Source organism: Mobula birostris, chromosome 11, assembly GCF_030028105.1.
Source record: "Mobula birostris isolate sMobBir1 chromosome 11, sMobBir1.hap1, whole genome shotgun sequence".
In the NCBI taxonomy this organism is placed as follows: domain Eukaryota; kingdom Metazoa; phylum Chordata; class Chondrichthyes; order Myliobatiformes; family Myliobatidae; genus Mobula; species Mobula birostris.
Genome location: NC_092380.1, coordinates 108,882,314 through 108,902,344, shown reverse-complemented (window position 1 = coordinate 108,902,344; position 20,031 = coordinate 108,882,314). Strand labels below are relative to the sequence as shown.

General features: G+C 42.7%; 1 protein-coding gene across 5 annotated transcripts in view; it reads right to left on the bottom strand.

Moving 5' to 3' along the window:
* LOC140205303 (doublecortin domain-containing protein 1-like) overlaps window positions 1-20,031 on the bottom strand; it is a 566,682-nt gene that overhangs the window by 79,844 nt on the left and 466,807 nt on the right. For 4 of the 5 annotated variants that reach the window (XR_011887817.1, XM_072272825.1, XM_072272826.1 and 1 more), the window contains 4 exons: window positions 11,156-11,341; window positions 7,751-7,954; window positions 3,748-3,913; window positions 826-945 (listed from right to left, as the gene is read on the bottom strand). Coding sequence is in view for 4 of the 5 variants with exons in the window: in XM_072272825.1 (XP_072128926.1) it covers window positions 826-945; window positions 3,748-3,913; window positions 7,751-7,954; window positions 11,156-11,341 (676 nt within the window). In the remaining variant the exon portion in view is untranslated. Of the gene's footprint in view, window positions 1-825; window positions 946-3,747; window positions 3,914-7,750; window positions 7,955-11,155; window positions 11,342-20,031 lie in introns of those variants that run through there. The other variant, XM_072272828.1, reaches the window with a different exon arrangement.

Genomic DNA, 20,031 nt, shown 5'->3' with positions numbered 1-20,031 from the left:
TCTGATTTGATGAAAACAGACGTGAGAAGCAGAGGAACATCTGGAGAAATTTCCGAAATGTCTAGTTCGCTGCCGTTGCTACTGTGCAACCGAGAATCTCCGGAGGGAAGGCCCCAAAATCCCCAGCTTTGCCTGCTGCTGGTGACCGAGGTTGAGGTCGAAGCGTTCGGATAGAGATGGTGTTCGGTACTCGGTGTCGGAGGGATGATCAGAGCTCGAAGTTTTCGGATGACTCCGAGTCGGACTGTGGTCGGGCACGGCAGGGAGAGTTTTCTTCCTTCTCCCGTCTGCGTGAGATGTGGGACTTTCGAGAGGCTTTGAACTTTTTTACTGTGCGACGGCCTGTTCTTCACCAAGTTACGGTATTGTTGCACTGTTGTAACTATATGTTATAATTATGTGGTTTTGTTAGTTTTTCTGTCTTGGTCTGTCCTGTGTTATGTGATATCACACCGGAGGAATATTGTATCATTTCTTAATGCATGCATTACTAAATGACAATAAAAGAGGACTGCGTGTACTCATAATCTAATCTAATCTAATTCCCGTTGATGCCTGATAAGGAGTTTGAACAATACCTTCTCCCGGTGACCGTGTGGATTTCCTCTGGGTGCTCCAGTGTTCTCACACATTCCAAAGATATATGGTTAAGATGTGGGCATGCTATGCTGGTGCCGAAAGCATGGCACCACTTACAGGATGTCCTCAACACAATCCTCGTTGATTCGATTTGACGCAAACACATTTCACCAAAGGTTTCAATACACATTTGACAATTAAAGCTAATTGCTTTATCTCTTTCTATGTTCACATTTAAATACTTACCACTCAAAGGTATAAATGGCTCTCCACAGGACACCCAGACCTCTATAGGCTTCCTGGTGTTGGGGCTAATCTTCAGCTCCTTACAGGTCACCAAGTGAGGAGACAACAACTTGCTTGAGTCTAGTAGTGAAGAAAAGCAGTACCAGAGTTAACTAATCGGCATGGCAAGTACACAAGAACACAGAATTTACATTTAGTGGCCACTTTATTAGGTACACATGTACACCTGCTCATTTATGCAACTATATATTAGCCAATAATGTGGCAGTAACTCAATGCACAAAAGCACACAACATGGTCAAGAGGTTCAGTGTTTAATCAGAATGAGAAAGAAATATGAACTAAGTGACTTTGACTATGGAATGGATGCTGGTGCCAGATGGGGTGGTTTGAGTATTTCAGAAACTGCTGACCTCCTGGGATTTTCACATACAACAGTCTCTAGAGTTTACAGAGAACGGTGCAATAAACAATAAACATCCAGTGAGCAGCAGTTCTGTGGATGAAAATGTCCTGCTAATGAGAGAAGTCAAAGAAGATTGGCCGGACTGGTTCAAGTTGACGGGCAGGCAACAGTAACTCAATTAACCACACGTTACAACAGTGGCGTGCAGAAGAGCATCTCTGAATACACAACATGTCAAACCTTAAAGAGGATGGAGTACAGCAGCAGAAGACCATGAACATACACTCAGCGGCCACCTTATTAGGTACAGCAGGTACACAATAAAGTGCTCACTGAGAGTAGAAGAGTAGGGCCCAAGAACGGGCCCTTTGGCCCATGATGTCTGTGCTGAACATAATGCCGAATTAAACTAAATCTCTCCCGCCTGTATACAATCCATAGAACTACCTTCCCTGCCTATTCGCATGTCTGTCTAAACATCTCTTAAATGCCTCTGTTGTACCTGTTTCCACCTCTACTCCTGACAGCCTGTTTCAGCCAGCTTTTAATTGTGTAATTAAAAGATAACACATATGGTCCGTGGTGTGTTATCATTCCTTCTGTCCTCAGAATGCTATTTTCTACATTCAAGGTTCCAAGTCTGAAGTTTTTGTTAACACATGCACATCAAAACATACACAATCACAAGCTTCTCATTTCAACAGGTCATTCCACTTATTCCTTCTTCCTATTTTGCCATTTATGTCTCTGTAACCATTTCTCTCTCACATGCCCATCTACTCCCGTTGATTCTTTTAGAACACATGCACTGCAGGGATAGTTAACTAGAACCAACTAACCTAACGGCCAACACGACATTGGGATGTGGGAGAAACTGGAGCATCAGAGGCGAACCCATGCAGCTAAAGGAAGAATGTACCACCTCCCCGGAAATTGGATCAAATCTGGGTTTCTATCCTCCAAGAGAACCACAACCTTGCCGTAGGGTTTGGAGCTTGCGTGCCTCAGCAACTCAGAGAGCTATGCTGGCTGGAGTCAGGGCCTTATACTTTGAGTATTGGTAGGGCCGCCATGCCAAACAGGTCAAAGGGTAGAGGTCAGACTAAAAGTGGTCTACCAGTCCTCCAGGTTCAGGGGTTCAGTTCAGGACTAGCAGCTCTGTCTAGTAAAACAAAACTGCAATGAAGAATTCTTCTATATCAGTGTGCGACACTATGGACAGAGATGGAGGACCTTCATTGCAGTCCTAAATGCCAGCGGCGTAAACGGGCTGTAGATAAGTAAGTTTCTATACCAGTACCAGTTTGTGTGCCCTTGTTTTACTATGGTATCGTAGCAGTTAGCACAATCCAATGACAGCTCAGGTCATCGGAGTTCAGAGTTCAGTTCTAACGCTGTCTGTAAGGAGTTTGTACGGACTCCCTGTGTTTCCTCCAGGTGCTCCAGTCTCCTCCCATAGTCAAAGGTATACTGATTAGTAGGTCAGTTGGTCACTGTTAATTGTCCTGTAATTAAGTTAGTGTTAAATAGGTGGGTTTCTGGGCAGCACTGCTCGTTGGGCCGGAAGGAGCCTGTTCCGCGCTGGCTCTCTAAATAACCATACAACCATATAACAATTACAGCATGGAAACAGGCCATCTCGGCCCTTCTAGTCCGTGCTGAACTCTTACTCTCACCTAGTCCCACCGACCTGCACTCACCCCATAACCCTCCATTCCTTTCCTGTCCATATACCTATCCAATCTAACTTTAAATGACAACATCGAACCTGCCTCAACCACTTCTGCTGGAAGCTCGTTCCACACAGCTACCACTCTCTGAGTAAAGAAGTTCCCCCTCATGTTACCCCTAAACTTTTGCCCTTTAACTCTCAACTCATGTCCTCTTGTTTGAATCTCCCCTACTCTCAATGGAACAAGTCTATCCACGTCAATGCTATCTATCCCCCTCATAATTTTAAATACCTCTATCAAGTCCCCCCTCAACCTTCTACGCTCCAAAGAATAAAGACCTAACTTGTTCAACCTTTCTCTGTAACTTAGGAGATGAAACCCAGGCAACATTTTAGTAAATGTCCTCTGTACTCTCTCAATTTTATTGACATCTTTCCTATAATTCGTTGACCAGAACTGTACACAATACTCCAAATTTGGCCTCACCAATGCCTTAAACAATTTCAACATTACATCCCAACTCCTATACTCAATGCTCTGATTAATAAAGGCCAGCATACCAAAAGCTTTCTTCACCACCCTATCCACATGAGATTCCACCTTCAGGGAACTATGCACCATTATTGCTGGATCCCTCTGTTAATTTATAAATAAATTAATAAATAAATCTCAAGGTAAATACCTAAAGAGTGGCCTTAAAGGAAGAGGCAAATTTGAGGGAAGCTATCTGAAAGCATGTGTTGGGCCCCAGACTAGTGTTAACTTTGGTCACAGAAGCAAGTGAAACTACATATAACAAACCTTCTTTGTTTGATCTATTTATCATCTCTTCATATCTCCTACCTTTGTCTTCTTCAGCACATGTTATTTCGGGCTCTTGTTCCTGTAAACAGTCATTGCCAGCTCCAGCGATCAGTTCACTGACAGTCAAGATGAGGCTTCCATCGGCTGTATATAGTCTGTGCGCAGGTCTGGTCAGTTTTAACTTTTGAGTGCACATGGCAAGCAACTAGATCAAGGCAACCAGGAAGTTAAGTGTAATAACCGTTCACTGATAAGAGAAGGCGATTATTACCATCAAAGGTGTTTGCACAGCAATTTTCTCTCTAGTACTGAAGAGCGGGATTAACAACTTTCAATTGCCCGGTAGTATTCTGGTTAGCATAACATTTTATGGAATCAGTGACCCAGGTTCAATTCCCGCTGCTGCTTGGAAAGAGTTTGTACATTCTCCCTGTGACCACATGGGTTTACTCCAGGCGCATCAGTTGGTCACTGTAAATTGTCCCGTGATTAGGCTAGGATTAAATCAGGGGATTGCTGGGTAGCACAGCTTGAAGGACCAGCAGGGACTACTCCATGCTTGATCTCAATAAATTAATCAATTAATCAATAAATAAATTCAATACTTCAATTCTGTTATTGTGAGGCATTAGTAATGACCTTTCAAGATTCACTAGATTCTGGAATGGTTCCCAAGGACTGGAAGATTATAAATGTCACTCCACTCTTTAAGAAGGGAGGGAGGCAAAAGACAGTTAGCCTGATCTCAGTGGTTGGAAAGACATTGGAGTCTATTGTGAAAGGTGAGGTTTCAGGGTACTTGGAGGCACATGATAAAATAGGCCAAAGTCAGCATGATTTCCTTAATGGGAAATTTTGTCAGACAAATCTTTTGGAATTCTTTGAGGAAGTAACAGGCAGGATAGACAAATGAGAGTCAATGAACGTTTATTTGGATTTTCGGAAGGCCTTTGACAAGGTGCTGTACATGAGGCTGCTTAACAAGATAAGAGCCCATGATATTACAGGAAAGATACTAGCATGGATTGGCTGACAGGCAGGAGGGAAAGAGTGGGAATAAAGGGGGCCTTTTCTGGTTGGCTGCCAGTGACTAGTGGTGTTCTGCAGGGGTCGGTATTGGGACCACTTCTTTTCCCATTATAAATAGATAGTGGGAGGGGCAGAAAGGGTTGAGGAAGCAGAGTATGAAGAAGAGCTTAGACAGATTAGGGGAATGGCCAAAGAAGTGACAGATGGGATATGGTGTAGGGGAGATACATGGTCATGCAATTTGGTAGAAGGAATAAAGGTGTAGACTATTTTCTAAACAGGGAGAAAATTTAGAAATCAGATGTACTAAGGAACTTGGGAGTCCTCATGCAGGGTTCCCTAAAGGTTAACTTGCAGGTTGAGTCATTGGTAAGGAAGGCAAATGCAATTTTAGCATTCATTTTGAGAAGACTAGAGTTCAAAAGCAAGGATATTATACTGAGGCTTTCTAAGGTGCTGGTCAGATCAGACTTAGAGTATTGTGAACAGTTTTGGGTCCCTTGTCTAAGAAAGTGTATACTGGCATTGGAGAGGGTCCGGAGATGGTTTACAAGAATTATCTTGGGAATGAAAGGGTTAACACATGAGGAGTGTATGACAGCTTTGGTCATGTATTTGCTGGAGTTCAAACAACTGAGAGGGGATCTCATTGAAACCTATCAAATATTGAAAGGTCTAGAGAGAGTAAATGTGGTGAAGAGGTTTCCTGTAGTTGGGGAAGTCTAGAACCTGAGAGCACAGCTCAGAATGCAAGGACGTCCTGTTAAGCCACCTTCCAAAGATGGTGGCGAATCTGTGGAACTCATTGCTATAGATGGTTGTGGAAGACCAGTCTTTGGGGATATTTAAAGTGGAGGTTGATAGTCTCCTGATTAGTCAGGGCATCAAAGGTTACAGGGAGAAGGCAGGAGAATGGGGTTGAGAGGGGTAATAAATCAGCCAGGATGGAATAGAGAAGCAGACTTGATGGGCTGAATGGCCTATTTCTGCTCCTATGCCTTATAGTCTTAAAGCAGTGGTCAACAGGGGGAAGAAAAACATGTTGGAAATTGGTAACTTATGTGTACTGAAATACACTGCAAAACTTGTGTGACATTTGTAATTCAATAGTAAAATATTATTTCCTGCTATATCATCTCTGCTGCTCTGCTTTTGCCTCAAACCTCCTCTATATTTCCTGACACAAGTTAACAGCGTATCTAAATTCTCCAGCCTCCGGGTGGCATGGTAGCATAGTGGTTAGCACAACACTTTTTAATACAGCTGACACGGTTTCAATTCCTGCCACTGCCCGTAAGGACATTGTGCTTACTCCCTGTGACCGCGTGAGTTTCCTCCGGGTGCTCTGGTTTCCTCCCACAGTCCAAAGACATACTGGTTGGTAAGTTAATTGGTCATTGTAGACTGTCCCATGATTACGCTAATATTAAATCGGGGTATTGCTGGACAGCATGGATCGAAGGACCATGCCGTATCTCAATAAATAAATAAACAAACAAAAAGCAGACAGGTAGCTAGATAAATAAATAAACAAACAAACAAGATTGTGTTGCTTTGTTTGTATTCAATTTGTTTTCGTTTAAGGGTTTTAACTTGTTCCTGGGATGCAGAAAGATTAAAGGTTATTAGCTTATTTGTTCCACGTACATCGAAATATTGTAACATACAGAGAAATGGGTCATTTTGTGTTAACAACAAAACAGTCCGAGATTTATTGGGGCAACCCACAGTGTCACTACTCCGCTGACATGAACACAGCATACCCAGAATTTACTAATCCTAAACCATATGTCTTTGGAATGTGTGAGGAAACCCACACAGTCACAGAGAGATGGTACAAACTCCTTACAGACAGTAATGGGAATTGAAAGCAGATTGTACAGCTGACACGGTGAAGTGTTATGCTAACTGTTACACTACCCTGATGCCCCCCCATTCATTTCAAACATTGCGTATACAAGAATTACAAAATGTTTTGCTTAATGTCCAGACTCAGTGTTTGCAATTCCTTAAATGTAACATTAAAACTAACAAGCTTAATTCAACTTGCAGACATCTAACTTCTTCCATTCACTTTTAAAGCATATTTCAAATTAGCAGCAATAATAATGTGTTTCAGGGTATTTGTTACTGACTGAATATAGCCGATCTGTTTAATTATGAGTACTTTTAGGGTAATTACTCATGAAATGAAAGGATTATAGCAAGTTCAAAGTTCAAAGTAAATATATTATTAAAGCCATAAGAAGCCATGTCACCATATATAACTCTAAGATTCATTTTCTTGTGGGCATTCACAGTAGAGCAAAGAAATACAACAGAATGAATGAAAAAATACACAGAAAAAAACGATCAATAAGCAAAAGACAAATTGCACAAATGTAAAATGATAGATAGATAGATAATGAGAGCATGAATTGTAGATTCCATGGAAGTGAGTCTGTAGTTTGTGGAATTCGTTGAGGGTTGAGGTAGTGGACATAGCTTCAAGATTTGGGGAAGTAAATTTAGGATGGAGATGAGAAGGAACTGCTTTTCCCAGAGAATGGTGAATCTGTGGAATTCTCTGCCCAATTATACAGTGGATGCTAACTCAGTAAATATATTTAAGACAAGGATAGATTTTTGTACAGTAGGGGAATTAAAACCATAAAACCACAAGTCATAGGAGCAGAATTATGCCATCTGGCCCATCGAGTCTGCGCCATCATTCAATCAAGGCTGATCCTTTTCTTTCTCCTCCTCAACCCCATCATAAGGAGTTGGTATGTTCGCCCCGTGACCATGTAGGTTTCCTCCAGATGCTCCAGTTTCCTCCCACAGTTCAAGGACATACTGGTTGGAAGGTTAATTGGTCATTGTATGTTGTCCCATGATTAGGCTAGGATTAAATTGGGGGATTGCTGGATGGCACGGCTCGAGGGCTGGCAGGGCCTATTCCACACAGTATCTCAGTAAATAAATAAAATTCTGCCTAATTTGAGAATATGTTTACTTATCCTGGCTTTATTACCGAAGAAAATGTTGTTCCAATAATCAATTCACCATCCTTGTACCCAGCGCCATTTCGATAGGCTAAGATTCTTATTGCTGGCTGGGTCTTGGCAGCTGAGATTTCCCATGAGATGGTTTGTACTGATGTTTCCATCCGCAAGGAATTCAGTTTTGCTTCCAAGTGAGCCAGGCTGCTTTTGGCTGCAGAGGTAGAAAGATCAACCTGTAGACAAGTGAATTAAAATCTTTCAAAATTCCATACATGATAAGTTAAAGAAAAAATAGCGTAGTGCCAATCTTGACCTGAACACGGAGGAACTCTACATTCCTTCACTTTATAGACACAAGAGATTCTGTAAATGACGGAAGTCCAGAGCAACACACAGAAAATACTGGAGGAACTCAGCATGTCTGGCATCTATGGCAAGGAATAGAGAGATGATGTTTCAGACGAGAACCTTCATCGGGACAATAAACAATAAACGACCAGCCCGAAATGTTGACTGTCTATTCCAGTCCATAGATGCTGCCTGACTTGCTGAGTTCCTGCAGCATTTTGTGTTTTTTACTTTGGACTGCCAGCATCTGCAGAATAGGTTGTGTTAATGATTCCTCTGCCCTTTACCTTTTCCACCTCTCACCTCCCAGCTTCTTACTTCATACCCCTCGTCCATTCACCTGCCTTCCCCCTCACCTGTTTTCATCTATCACCTGCCAGCTTGTACACCTTCTACTCTGCCTCCCTCTCCCCCCACCCCCATCTTCTTAATCTGGCTTCTTCTCCCTTCCTTTCCAGTCCGATGAAAGGTCTCATCTTGTTATGAGGTCCTCCAGCATTTTGTGTGTTGGTTCTTCATTTTGTTATACGTTCTAATTTTTCGCTGCCCATAATTAGTTTTTTTCCCTCTCTTTCTAAAGTTCTCTACTTCACTTCAAGAAATCTCTTCAAAACTAGCTCCTTTATAGAGCTGACGAAGGGTCTCAGCCTGAAATGCCGACTGCGCTTCTTCCTATGGATCCTATGGGTGCTGTCTGGCCTGCTGTGTTCCACCAGCATTTTGTGTGTGTTTTCTGAATTTTCAGCATCTGCAGATTTCCTTGTGTTTTCCTTTATAGAGGGGCCATTTGGTCCATCATGTTAAACCTCTCCATTTCTGCCAAACAAAGTGCTATTTAGCTTAATCTCAAGACATAGATATAATAAGACAGAAATTCAAAATTAGGCTAATTGGCCAATTCAAGTCTGCTCCACCATTCTTTAAGGCTGATTTATTTTCATTACCTTTGAGTAAAAGAAATTATCCTCAAATATTCTGAAGCGCTTCCAGCAATTATCTTAAATATATGTCTCCGGTTACTGTCTCTGTCAAATGAAACAAGTTCTTCCTGGTTACCAGGAAAGTGGATAAAGGTAAGGCAGTGAATGTTGTCTACATGGACTTTGACAAGGTCCTGCATGGGAGGCTGATCAAGAACATTCAGTTGCTCAGTATTCAGGATGAGGTAACAAATTGGTTTAGACATTGGCTTTGTGGAAAAAGCCAGAGAGTGGTAGGAGAGGGCTGCCTCTTTGACTGGAGGACTGTGATTAGTGGTGTGCCGCAGGGATCAATGCTGGATCCTTTGTTGGTTGTCATCTACATGATCCGGATGATAATGTGGTTAACTGGATCAGCAAATTTGTGGATGACACCAAGACTCGGCGTGTAGTGGACAGTGAGGAAGGCTATCATGGCTTGCAGAGGGATCTGCACCAGCTGGAAAAATGGGATGAAAAATGGTAGAATGGCATTTAATGCAGACAAATATGAGGTGTTGCACTTCGGTAGGACTGATCAGGTAGGCCTTACACAGTGAACATTAGGGCACTGAGGACTGTGGTAGAACAAAGGGATCTGGAAATACAGGTCCATAATTTGCTGAAAGTGGCATCACAGTTAGGGTCATAAAGAAAGCTTTTGGCACATTGGCCCTTATAAATCAATATAATTGAGTACAGGAAATAGGATGTAATGTTAAAGTTGCATAGCATGTTGGTGAAGCATAATTTGGATTATTATGTGCAGTTTTGGTCACATACCTACAGGAAAGATGTAAACAAGATTGAAGGAGTACAGAGGAAACTTAAAAGGATGTTGCTGGGTCTGAAGGACCTACCTGAGTTATAAGGAAAGATTAAATAGGTTAGGACTGTATTCTTTAGAAGATAGAAGACTCATAACAGATTTCATAGAGGTATCCAAAATTATGAGGGGTATAGACTGGGTAAATGCAAGCAGGCATTTTACACTGAGGTTGGGTGGGTCTACAACCAGAAGTCATAGGATAAGGGTGAAAGGTGAAAAGTTTAAGGAGAACATGAGTGGAAATTCCTTCACTCTGAGGGTTGTGAGAGTGTGGGCATTAGGCCCATCAATTGTACTCCACTATTCAATCTTGGCTGATTTATTTTCCCTCTCAATCCCATTCCCCTGCCTTCTCCCCCTAACCTTTGACACCCTGACTAATCAAGAATATTCAGTGACTTGACCTCCACATCTGTCTGTGGCAATGAATTCCGCAGATTCACCATTTTCTGGCTAAAGAAATTCCTCTTCATCTTTATCCTAAAGGGACATTCTTGTATTCTTAAGATGTGCCTTCTAATCCTAGAGTCTCCCAACTTTGGAAAAGTCCTCTCCATGACTATCTAGGCCTTTCAATATTCAGTATGCTTCCGTAAGATCTTTAGTCTTTCTTCTGAACTCCAGTGAGTACAGCTCAGAGCTGATACATATATTAACTCTTTTATTTCCAGGATATTTTTCCATAAATCTTTTCAAGACCCTCTCCAAAGACAGCACATGATTTCTTAGATATGAGGTCCAAAATCTTTCATAGTACTCAAGTGCAGTCTACCAATGCCTTATAAAGTCTCAACATTATATCCTTGCGTTTATATTCTAGCCCTCTCAAAGTTAATGCAAACATTCACCATTCTCATAAATCCTCAGTGCACTCTTTCTAGGACCTTCACATCCTTTCTAAAGTAAGGTGACTGGAACTGAGGGTGGTGTGGTGTTCCAGTGGCATAGTGTTCCAATGTTAATAACTTCAAAGTTCAACATAAATTTATTACGAAAATATGTATCTATTACCATATATGACCTGGAGATTCAATTTCTTGCAGACATTCGCGGTAGAACAACGAAATACAATGGAACCAATGAAAATCTACTCACATAGACCAATGTACAATTTAAACAATGGTTCATTTTTTAAAAAAGGTTTAAAATTTAAACAATTCAAACAATTAAAAAGAACGACTTTTAAAATATACTGTCTGCTGTTAATTTGCTATGAGTTTTGCCTTAATCCCTGCCCATCTCCTTTTTACTGGCTGAAACAGCATTAAGTACCAGTACAGGTTAAAGCAGAACATTACCTTTGTAACTCTGATGTACTTGAAGGGTCCTGTTGCTTTGAGTTGGCTCTCTTTGCAGCCCGTGGCACAGGTGAATGGCACACCAGGCTGCAACTTGGTCATGACGTTCCGTCCCCTCAGTGTCCTGGCGCAAGCCAAACAAACCACAGTTCTCTGCTTTGTACTGGGATGAGTAAAGTAGTAACCCTAGTTCAGGGGAATAAAATGGGAAACCTATTAACAAACATTCTAACTAATATGATTGATTGAGAACATCTGCACAAATTACGTATGTGTACAACGTCACAATTAGAGCGCTGTGTAGATTACCGTTTTATAGAACTACACACGCAAAATTCGGGAGAAACTCAGCAGGTCAGGCAGCATCTATGGAAGGGAAGAAAGAGTCAGGGTGCCACTGCAGAATAGCAGTTAGCGCCACGCTATTACAGCTCGGGACATCAGAGATCGGAATTAAATTCCACTGTCCTTCATAAGCAAAGTTGTACATTCCTTCCCGTGTGCATGTGGGTTTCCTCTGGGTGCTCTGGTTTCCGCCCATAGTCCAAAGATGTACCAGTTAGTAGGCTAAGTGGTCATTGTAAATTGTCCTGTGATTCAGCTTGGTTGCTGGGTGGCTTGGTTCGAAGGGCTGGAAGGGCCTGTTCTACACTCTATCTCTAAAAAGGGATATAAAGTTGATGCTTCGGGCCGAAACACTTTGTCAATACTCTTCTGGTGAAGTTCAAATTTCAATGCAAATTTATTATCAGAGGATGTATATGTCACCATATATAACCCAGAGATTCATTTTCTTGTGGGCATTCACAGTAGAAATGCAACACAAACAAGACTGGCAATCAGTGTGCAAAAGAAGACAAGCTGTGGAAATACAAAAAAAACAAATAATTAATAAATCCATAGATAGTTAAATAATTATATTATACTGAGAACATGAGTTGAAGAATCCTTGAAACTGTGTCCTTAGGTTGTAGAATCAGTTCAGTGTTGAGGGGAGTGAAGAGTGAAGGGTCTCAGCCCAAAATGTCATCTGTTTATTCCTCTCCGTTGATGCTGCCTGACCTGCTGAATTCCTTTAGCTTGTTGTGTGTACTACTCTGGATTTCTAGCGTCTGCAGAATGCTTGCTGCGTTCACCAGCAACTTTTACGTGTGCTATCTGCAGAAAGATCTTGAGTTTATCAAGTTCAAAAAGCTGTTCCCGCAAACGACACTTTTCACTGTTTACCATCTGATAGAATTGCAATTAGAATATTGCCATATTGTATTTGCATTTAGACTGGACTGAGCAAACTGGTGCCCTTTCATCCAGTAAAGTAGATTAACATCAGCGACATCAATGTGTAAAAAGTGTTTCCATTTTTAGGTAAATTTAAAATGAGAAGCCATAAATATAAGACAGACAATAAATCCAGCAAAGAAAATCAGCTAAAATTAATTATCCAAAAAATGAATTGAACGTAAAGCTCACAACCATGGAGCAAAGACAAAGTGTAAGACATAGATTTGATGCCAATTTAGATAGCTTGGGAATAGAAAACAATGCTCCTAAAGTTGAATGGTTTTGTAGGGGTAGGATATATAACAGCAAAGGTCACCTGAGCTGAACTCACTCTTTGTCTGCTATACATTTGATCTAAAAATTAACTTAATTTGTCACATGTACATAGAAAAGGGCGAATGGGGTGCCCAGGACCTCTAGGGAAGGGGCTTTTTGTGTCCATTCCAGGGCGGCTCACTCACCTTTGGTCCCCACCAGACACTCAGCTCTCACCTGCAGCTCCAACGCCGACAGGTGGACTAAAGCAGGTGAGGGATAGCCAGCGGCCTGGTGCCTCGGTGAATTAGGGACACCCCTGTCCCTGCATGCAAAGTCAGTAAGACCCAGCGGCCAGGGAGGTGGTACTGCAGTGCTCCACGGAGAGCAAAGGGATGACGAGGCACAGACGATGTCACGGTCATCCTCTGAATACCACAATTTATGACGTTTGCTTGTACCGCTGGACTTGGACTTCTGAGGTCAAGGGAGTGGAACTGTCCGGGCGCAATGGTTTTTGCACTTTAAAACCTCTTCCGCACAGGTTTCCTGTCATTGTCAGACACGATGGACAACCACCATATAGAAACATCAAAACTTAGTGAAATGTGTCATTTGCATCAAAGATGTGACAAACCTGGTATGGGGATGAGAACCAGAGCACCAGGTCAGAATGTTGGGGAATACAGAGGGAGGTAGGTGTCATGGCCAAATAAAACAGACAGGAGCAAAGTAATCAATACAATTAGACAGATAGTTTGAAGCGTGTGCATTTTAATGCTAGCAGTATGGCCAAAGGTGATGAATTTAGAACATAGATCAGTGCATGGAACTATGATGTTGTGGCCATTATAGAAACTTGGTTGAGAGAGGGACAGGAATGGGTGCTTAATGTCCCAGGCTGTCGATGTTTTAGAAAAGACAGAGAGCGAGGTTAAAGAGGTGAGGGAGTTGCACTAATAATCAGGGACAACATCATAGTTGCACTCAGAGTGGACGTAATGGAGATGTTTAGATAGGCACATCAATGTGAGGAAAATGGAAGACCATAAGACCATAAGACTTAGGAGCAGAATTAGGCCATTTGGCCCATCAAGTCTGCTCCACCATTCAATTATGGCTGATCCTTGTTTTCTCCTTCTCAACCACATTTCCCGGCCTTGTCCAATCAAGAATCTATCAATCTCTGCCTTAAATATACCCAATGACCTGACCTCCACAGCTGTACGTGACAACAAATTCCACAAATTCACCACCCTCTGGCTGAAGAAATTTCATCACACTTCTGTTTTGAATGGATGCTCCTCTATCTTGAGGCTCTGCCCTCTTGTTCTCAACTCCCCCACCATGGGTAACATCCTTTCCATATCTACTCTGTCTAGTCCTTTCAATATTCGAAAGGTTTCAATGAGATCCCCCTAATCCTTCTAAATTCCAGTGAGTACAGACCCAGAGCCATCAAACGTTCCTCGTATAATAACCTTTTCAATCCTGGAATCATCCTTGTGAACCTCCTCTGGACCCTCTCCAATGCCAGCACATCCCTTCTAAGATGAAGGAGCCCAAAACTGTTCACGATACTCAACGTAAGGCCTCACCAGCACCTTATAAAGCCTCAGCATCACATCCCTGTTCATATATTCTGGACCTCTTGAAATAGAACATAGAACATAGAATAGTACAGCATAGTACAGGCCCTTCGGCCCACAATGTTGTGCCGACCCTCAAACCTTGCCTCCCATATAAGCCCCCACCTTAGATTCCTCCATATACCTGTCTAGTAGTCTCTTAAACTTCACTAGTGTATCTGCCTCCACCACTGACTCAGGCAGTGCATTCCATGCACCAACCACTCTCTGAGTAAAAAACCTTCCTCTAATATCCCCCTTGAACTTCCCACCCCTTACCTTAAAGCCATGTCCTCTTGTATTGAGCAGTGGTGCCCTGGGGAAGAGGCGCTGGCTATCCCCTCTATCTATTCCTCTTATTATCTTGTACACCTCTATCATGTCTCCTCTCATCCTCCTTCTCTCCAAAGAGTAAAGTCCTAGCTCCCTTAATCTCTGATCATAATGCATACTTTCTAAACCAGGCAGCATCCTGGTAAATCTCCTCTGTACCCTTTCCAATGCTTCCACATCCTTCCTATAGTGAGGTGACCAGAACTGGACATAGTACTCCAAGTGTGGCCTAACCAGAGTTTTATAGAGCTGCATCATTACATCGCGACTCTTAAACTCTATCCCTCGACTTATGAAAGCTAACACCCCATAAGCTTTCTTAACTACCCTATCCACCTGTGAGGCAACTTTCAGGGATCTGTGGACATGTACTCCGAGATCCCTCTGCTCCTCCACACTACCAAGTATCCTGCCATTTACTTTGTACTCTGCCTTGGAGTTTGTCCTTCCAAAGTGTACCACCTCACACTTCTCCGGGTTTAACTCCATCTGCCACTTCTCAGCCCACTTCTGCATCCTATCAATGTCTTTCTGCAATCTTTGACAGTCCTCTACACTATCTACAACACCACCAATCTTTGTGTCGTCTGCAAACTTGCCAACCCACCCTTCTACCCCAACATCCAGGTCGTTAATAAAAATCACGAAAAGTAGAGGTCCCAGAACAGATCCTTGTGGGACACCACTAGTCACAATCCTCCAATCCGAATGTACTCCCTCCACCACCACCCTCTGCCTTCTGCAGGCAAGCCAATTCTGAATCCACCTGGCCAAACTTCCCTGGATCCCATGCCTTCTAACTTTCTGAATAAGTCTACCGTGTAGAACCTTGTCAAATGCCTTACTAAAATCCATATAGATCACATCCACTGCACTACCCTCATCTATATGCCTGGTCACCTCCTCAAAGAACTCTATCAGTCTTGTTAGACATGATCTGCCCTTCACAAAGCCATGCTGACTGTCCCTGATCAGACCATGATTCTCTAAATACCTATAGATCCTATCTCTAAGAATCTTTTCCAACAGCTTTCCCACCACAGACGTAAGGCTCACTGGTCTACAATTACCTGGACTATCCCTACTACCTTTTTTGAACAAGGGAACAACATTCGCCTCCCTCCAATCCTCCGGTACCATTCCCGTGGACAACGAGGACATAAAGATGCTAGCTAGAGTCTCAGCAATCTCTTCCCTCGCCTCGTGGAGCAGCCTGGGGAATATTCTGTCAGGCCCCAGGGACTTATCCGTCCTAATGTATTTTAACAACTCCAACACCTCCTCTCTCTTAATATCAGCATGCTCCAGAACATCAACCTCACTCATATTGTCCTCACCATCATCAAGTTCCCTCTCATTGGTGAATACCGAAGAGAAGTATTCATTGAGGACCTCGCTCACTTCCACAGCCTCCAGGCACATCTTCGCACCTTTATCTCTAATCGGTCCTACCTTCACTCTTGTCATCCTTTTTTTCTTCACATAATTGAAGAATGCCTTGGGGTTTTCCTTTACCCTACTTGCCAAGGCCTTCTCATGCCCCCTTCTTGCTCTTCTCAGCCCCTTCTTAAGCTCCTTTCTTGCTTCCCTATATTCCTCAATAGATCCATCTGATCCTTGCTTCCTAAACCTCTAAATGCCTATAGTTTGGCCAGATGGAATGAATGCTAACATTGCACTTGCCTTCCTCACCACCAACTCAACCTGCAAATTAACCTTTAGGGTGTTCTGCACAAGGACTCTCAAGGCCCTTTGCATCTCGAATTTTTGGATTTTTTCCCTGTTTAGAAAATAGTCCACACATTACTTTCTACTACCAAAGTGCATTACGATGTATTTTCCAACATTATAGTTCATTTGCCACTTTCTTGCCCATTCTCCTAATCTGTCTAATTCCTTCTGCATCCTACCTGTTTCTTCAACATTATCTGTCTCTCCACCAATCTTCATATCATCTGAAAAGATTGGCAACAAAGCCATCTATTTCATTATCTAAATTATTTATATACAAGATAAAAAGAAGCGGGTCCAACACCAACCCCTGTGGAACACCACTAGTCACTGGCAGCCAACCAGACAAGGATCCTTTTTTTCCCACTCGCTGCCTTCTCCCAATTAGCCAATGCTCTAAATATCTTAGTAACTTTCCTGTAATACCACAGGCTCCTAACTTGGTAAGCAGCCTCATGTGTGGCACCTTGTGTCATGTGTGAAGCCAAGCAGAGCTGCAGAACAGATGCTGTTAATGAGAGAGATAACGAAAGACAACGGAGAGCCATTCAAAATGCTAGTAAGAGAGGAGAGAGAGATAACGAGAGAGAGACACATAATTCAGTATGTTGGTGTCTGCCACAGACAGTTTGCTTTGAACCTGAACTGTTCATTAACAATCCTGCTGAGACAATAGGAAGTGTGAAGTTTGATGGACAGGGGATACCCCATCATCAGGGGGATAAAAGTAGCGGGTTTGCTAAGGCACAGGACACACGCCACAAGACCCTGGAAAGAGCATTGCGCCCCACAAGCTGGGGGGAGTTTGGAGGGCCGATTCGCAGGAATCGGCCAGAGGCTCATAGGATGTAAAGGTATCACCGGTGGGGACCTGTTGTGTGTCTGTCCTTGCCTGGGTGCTGGGTTCACCACGGAAGAACGGTCGCATCCGGAACAGAGGGGTCACCTTCGGTGACCACAGCGGGATCAGAAGGCATCGAAAGGTTTGCCTGAAACCTCAACTGTATCTCTCTCTCTCTCCCTCTCTCTCTCTCTCTCCAACGGTACAACAACAGTGATTACTTTGAACTACAATAGACTGAACTGAACTCTGCTTCACCTTAAGACTGATCATTTTACCCCTAGACTGTGATAGAGCTTGGTTGATTCCTATTACCCTATTTCTGTGTATATGTGTATACTATCATTGCTAACCTGTTACATTTATATCCTTGCGGTTAGTGTACTGTATTACTTATTTTTGTTAATAAAACTTTATTAGTTTCTAGTAATCACAGACCCCAACGAGTGTTCCATTTCTGCTGGTTTGACAACCCAGTTACGGGGTACGTAACACTTGTCAAAGCCCTTCTGAAAGTCCAAATATACAACATCCACTGCATCCCCTTTATCTATCCTACTTGTAACCTCCTCAAATAATTCCAACAGGTTTGCCAGGCAGGATTTTCCCTAAAGGAAACCATGCTGATTTTGTCCTATCTTGTCCTGTGTCACCAAGTACATCAATCACCTCATCCTTAACAATTGACTCTAACATCTTTCCAACCACTGAGGTCAGGCTAACTGGTCTCAGATTTCCTTTCTGCTGCCTTACTCCTTTCTTAAAGAGTGGAGTGACATTTGCAATTTTCCAGTCCAATGACTTTTGAAAGATCAGTTCTAATGCTGCCACAATCTCCAACACTACCTCTTTCAGAACCATAGGGTGCAGTTCATCTGGTCTGGGCAACTTATGTACCATTAGGTCTTTCAGCTTTTTGAGCAGCTTCTCCCTTGTAATAATAACTGCACCCACTTCTCTTTCTTCACACACTGAACATCTGGCACACTGCTAGTGTCTTCCACAGTGAAGACTGATGCAAAATACTCATTTAGTTCATCTGCCATCTCCTTGTCCCCCGTTATTATTTTTCCTGCCTCATTTTCTAGCAGTTCTATATCCACTTTCATTTCTCTTTTATTTTTTACATACTTGAAAAAGCTTTTACTATCCACTTTGATATTATTTGCCAGCTTGCTTTCATATTTCATCTTTTCCCTTCTAATGATTCTTTTAGTTGCTCTCTGTAGGTTTTAAAAACCTCCCAATCCTCTATATTCCCACTAATTTTTGCTTTGTTGTATGCCCTCTCTTTTGTTTTTACACTGGTTTTGACTTCCCTTGTCAACCATGATTGTACTCTTTTACCATTTGAGTATTTCTTCACTTTTGGAATACACATTTCCTACGTCTTCCTCATTTTTCTGCACACCATTGCTGCTCTGCTGACATTCCTCCCAGCAGCTCCTTCCAATTTACTTTAGCCAACTCCTCTCTCATACCACTGTTATTTCCCTTACTCCACTGAAATACTGCTACATCAGACTTTACTTTCTCCCTGTCAAATTTCAAGTTGAACTCAATCATCACACATAAAAGTTGCTGATGAACGCAGCAGGACAGGCAGCATCTTTAGGAAGAGGTACAGTCGATGTTTCGGGCCGAGACCCTTCGTCAGGACTAACGAAGGGTCTCGGCCCGAAACGTCGACTGTACCTCTTCGGAAAGATGCTGCCTGGCCTGCTGCGTTCACCAGCAACTTTTATGTGTGTTGCTTGAAATTCCAGCGTCTGCAGATTTCCTCATGTTTGAACTCAATCATATTGTGATCACGGGTTCCTAAGGGTTCTTTTACCTCAAGCTCCCTAATCGCCTCCCGTTCATTACATAACACCCAATCCAGTATAGCTGATCCCCTAGTAGGTTCAACGACAAACTGCTCTAAAAAGCCATCTCTTCGGCATTCAACAAACTCGCTCTCTAGAGATCCATTACCAACCTGATTTTTCCAATCGACCTGCATGTTGAAATCTCCTATGACTATCATAACATTGCCCTTTTGACACACCTTTTCTATTTCCTGTTGTAATCATTGGTTCACCTCCCACCGCTGTTGGGAGACTTGTATATAACCGTCACCAGGGCCCTTTCACCCTTGCAGCTTCTTAACTCAGGAATATGGACATTGCGTGGGCAGAAGAGATTAGTTAGGTTGTGCATTTAATTACAGTACTAATTTAATTGGAAACAACAGGAATTCTGCAGATGCTGGAAATTCAAGCAACAGGCATCAAAGTTGCTGGTGAACGCAGCAGGCCAGGCAGCATCTCTAGGAAGAGGTACAGTCGACGTTTCAGGCCGAAACCCTTCGTCAGGGCTAAATGAAGGAAGAGTTAGTAAGATTTGCTTACTAACTCTTCCTTCATTTAGCCCTGACAAAGGGTCTCGGCCTGAAACGTCGACTGTACCTCTTCCTACAGATGCTGCCTGGCCTGCTGCGTTCACCAGCAACTTTGATGTGTGTTAATTTAATTGGATCTGCACAACATTGTGGGCCAATGGGCCTATTCCTCTCCTGTACTTTTCTATGTTCTAAGGGACGTCTGTAACTCATTAACCCTAACCTGTACGTCTTTGGAAGGTGGAAGGAAACCCGAGCACCTGGAGGAAACCCACTCAGCCATGGGGAGAATGGCCAAACCCCTTACAGGCAGCAGCTGAAATTGAACTCTGTATGGTGAACACTAGCGCTGTGATACCGTTTGCTTCACTACCATGCCACCCCAGCAGAGGGAGGTTGAATGCACAGTCTTTTCCCCCGAGAAAGG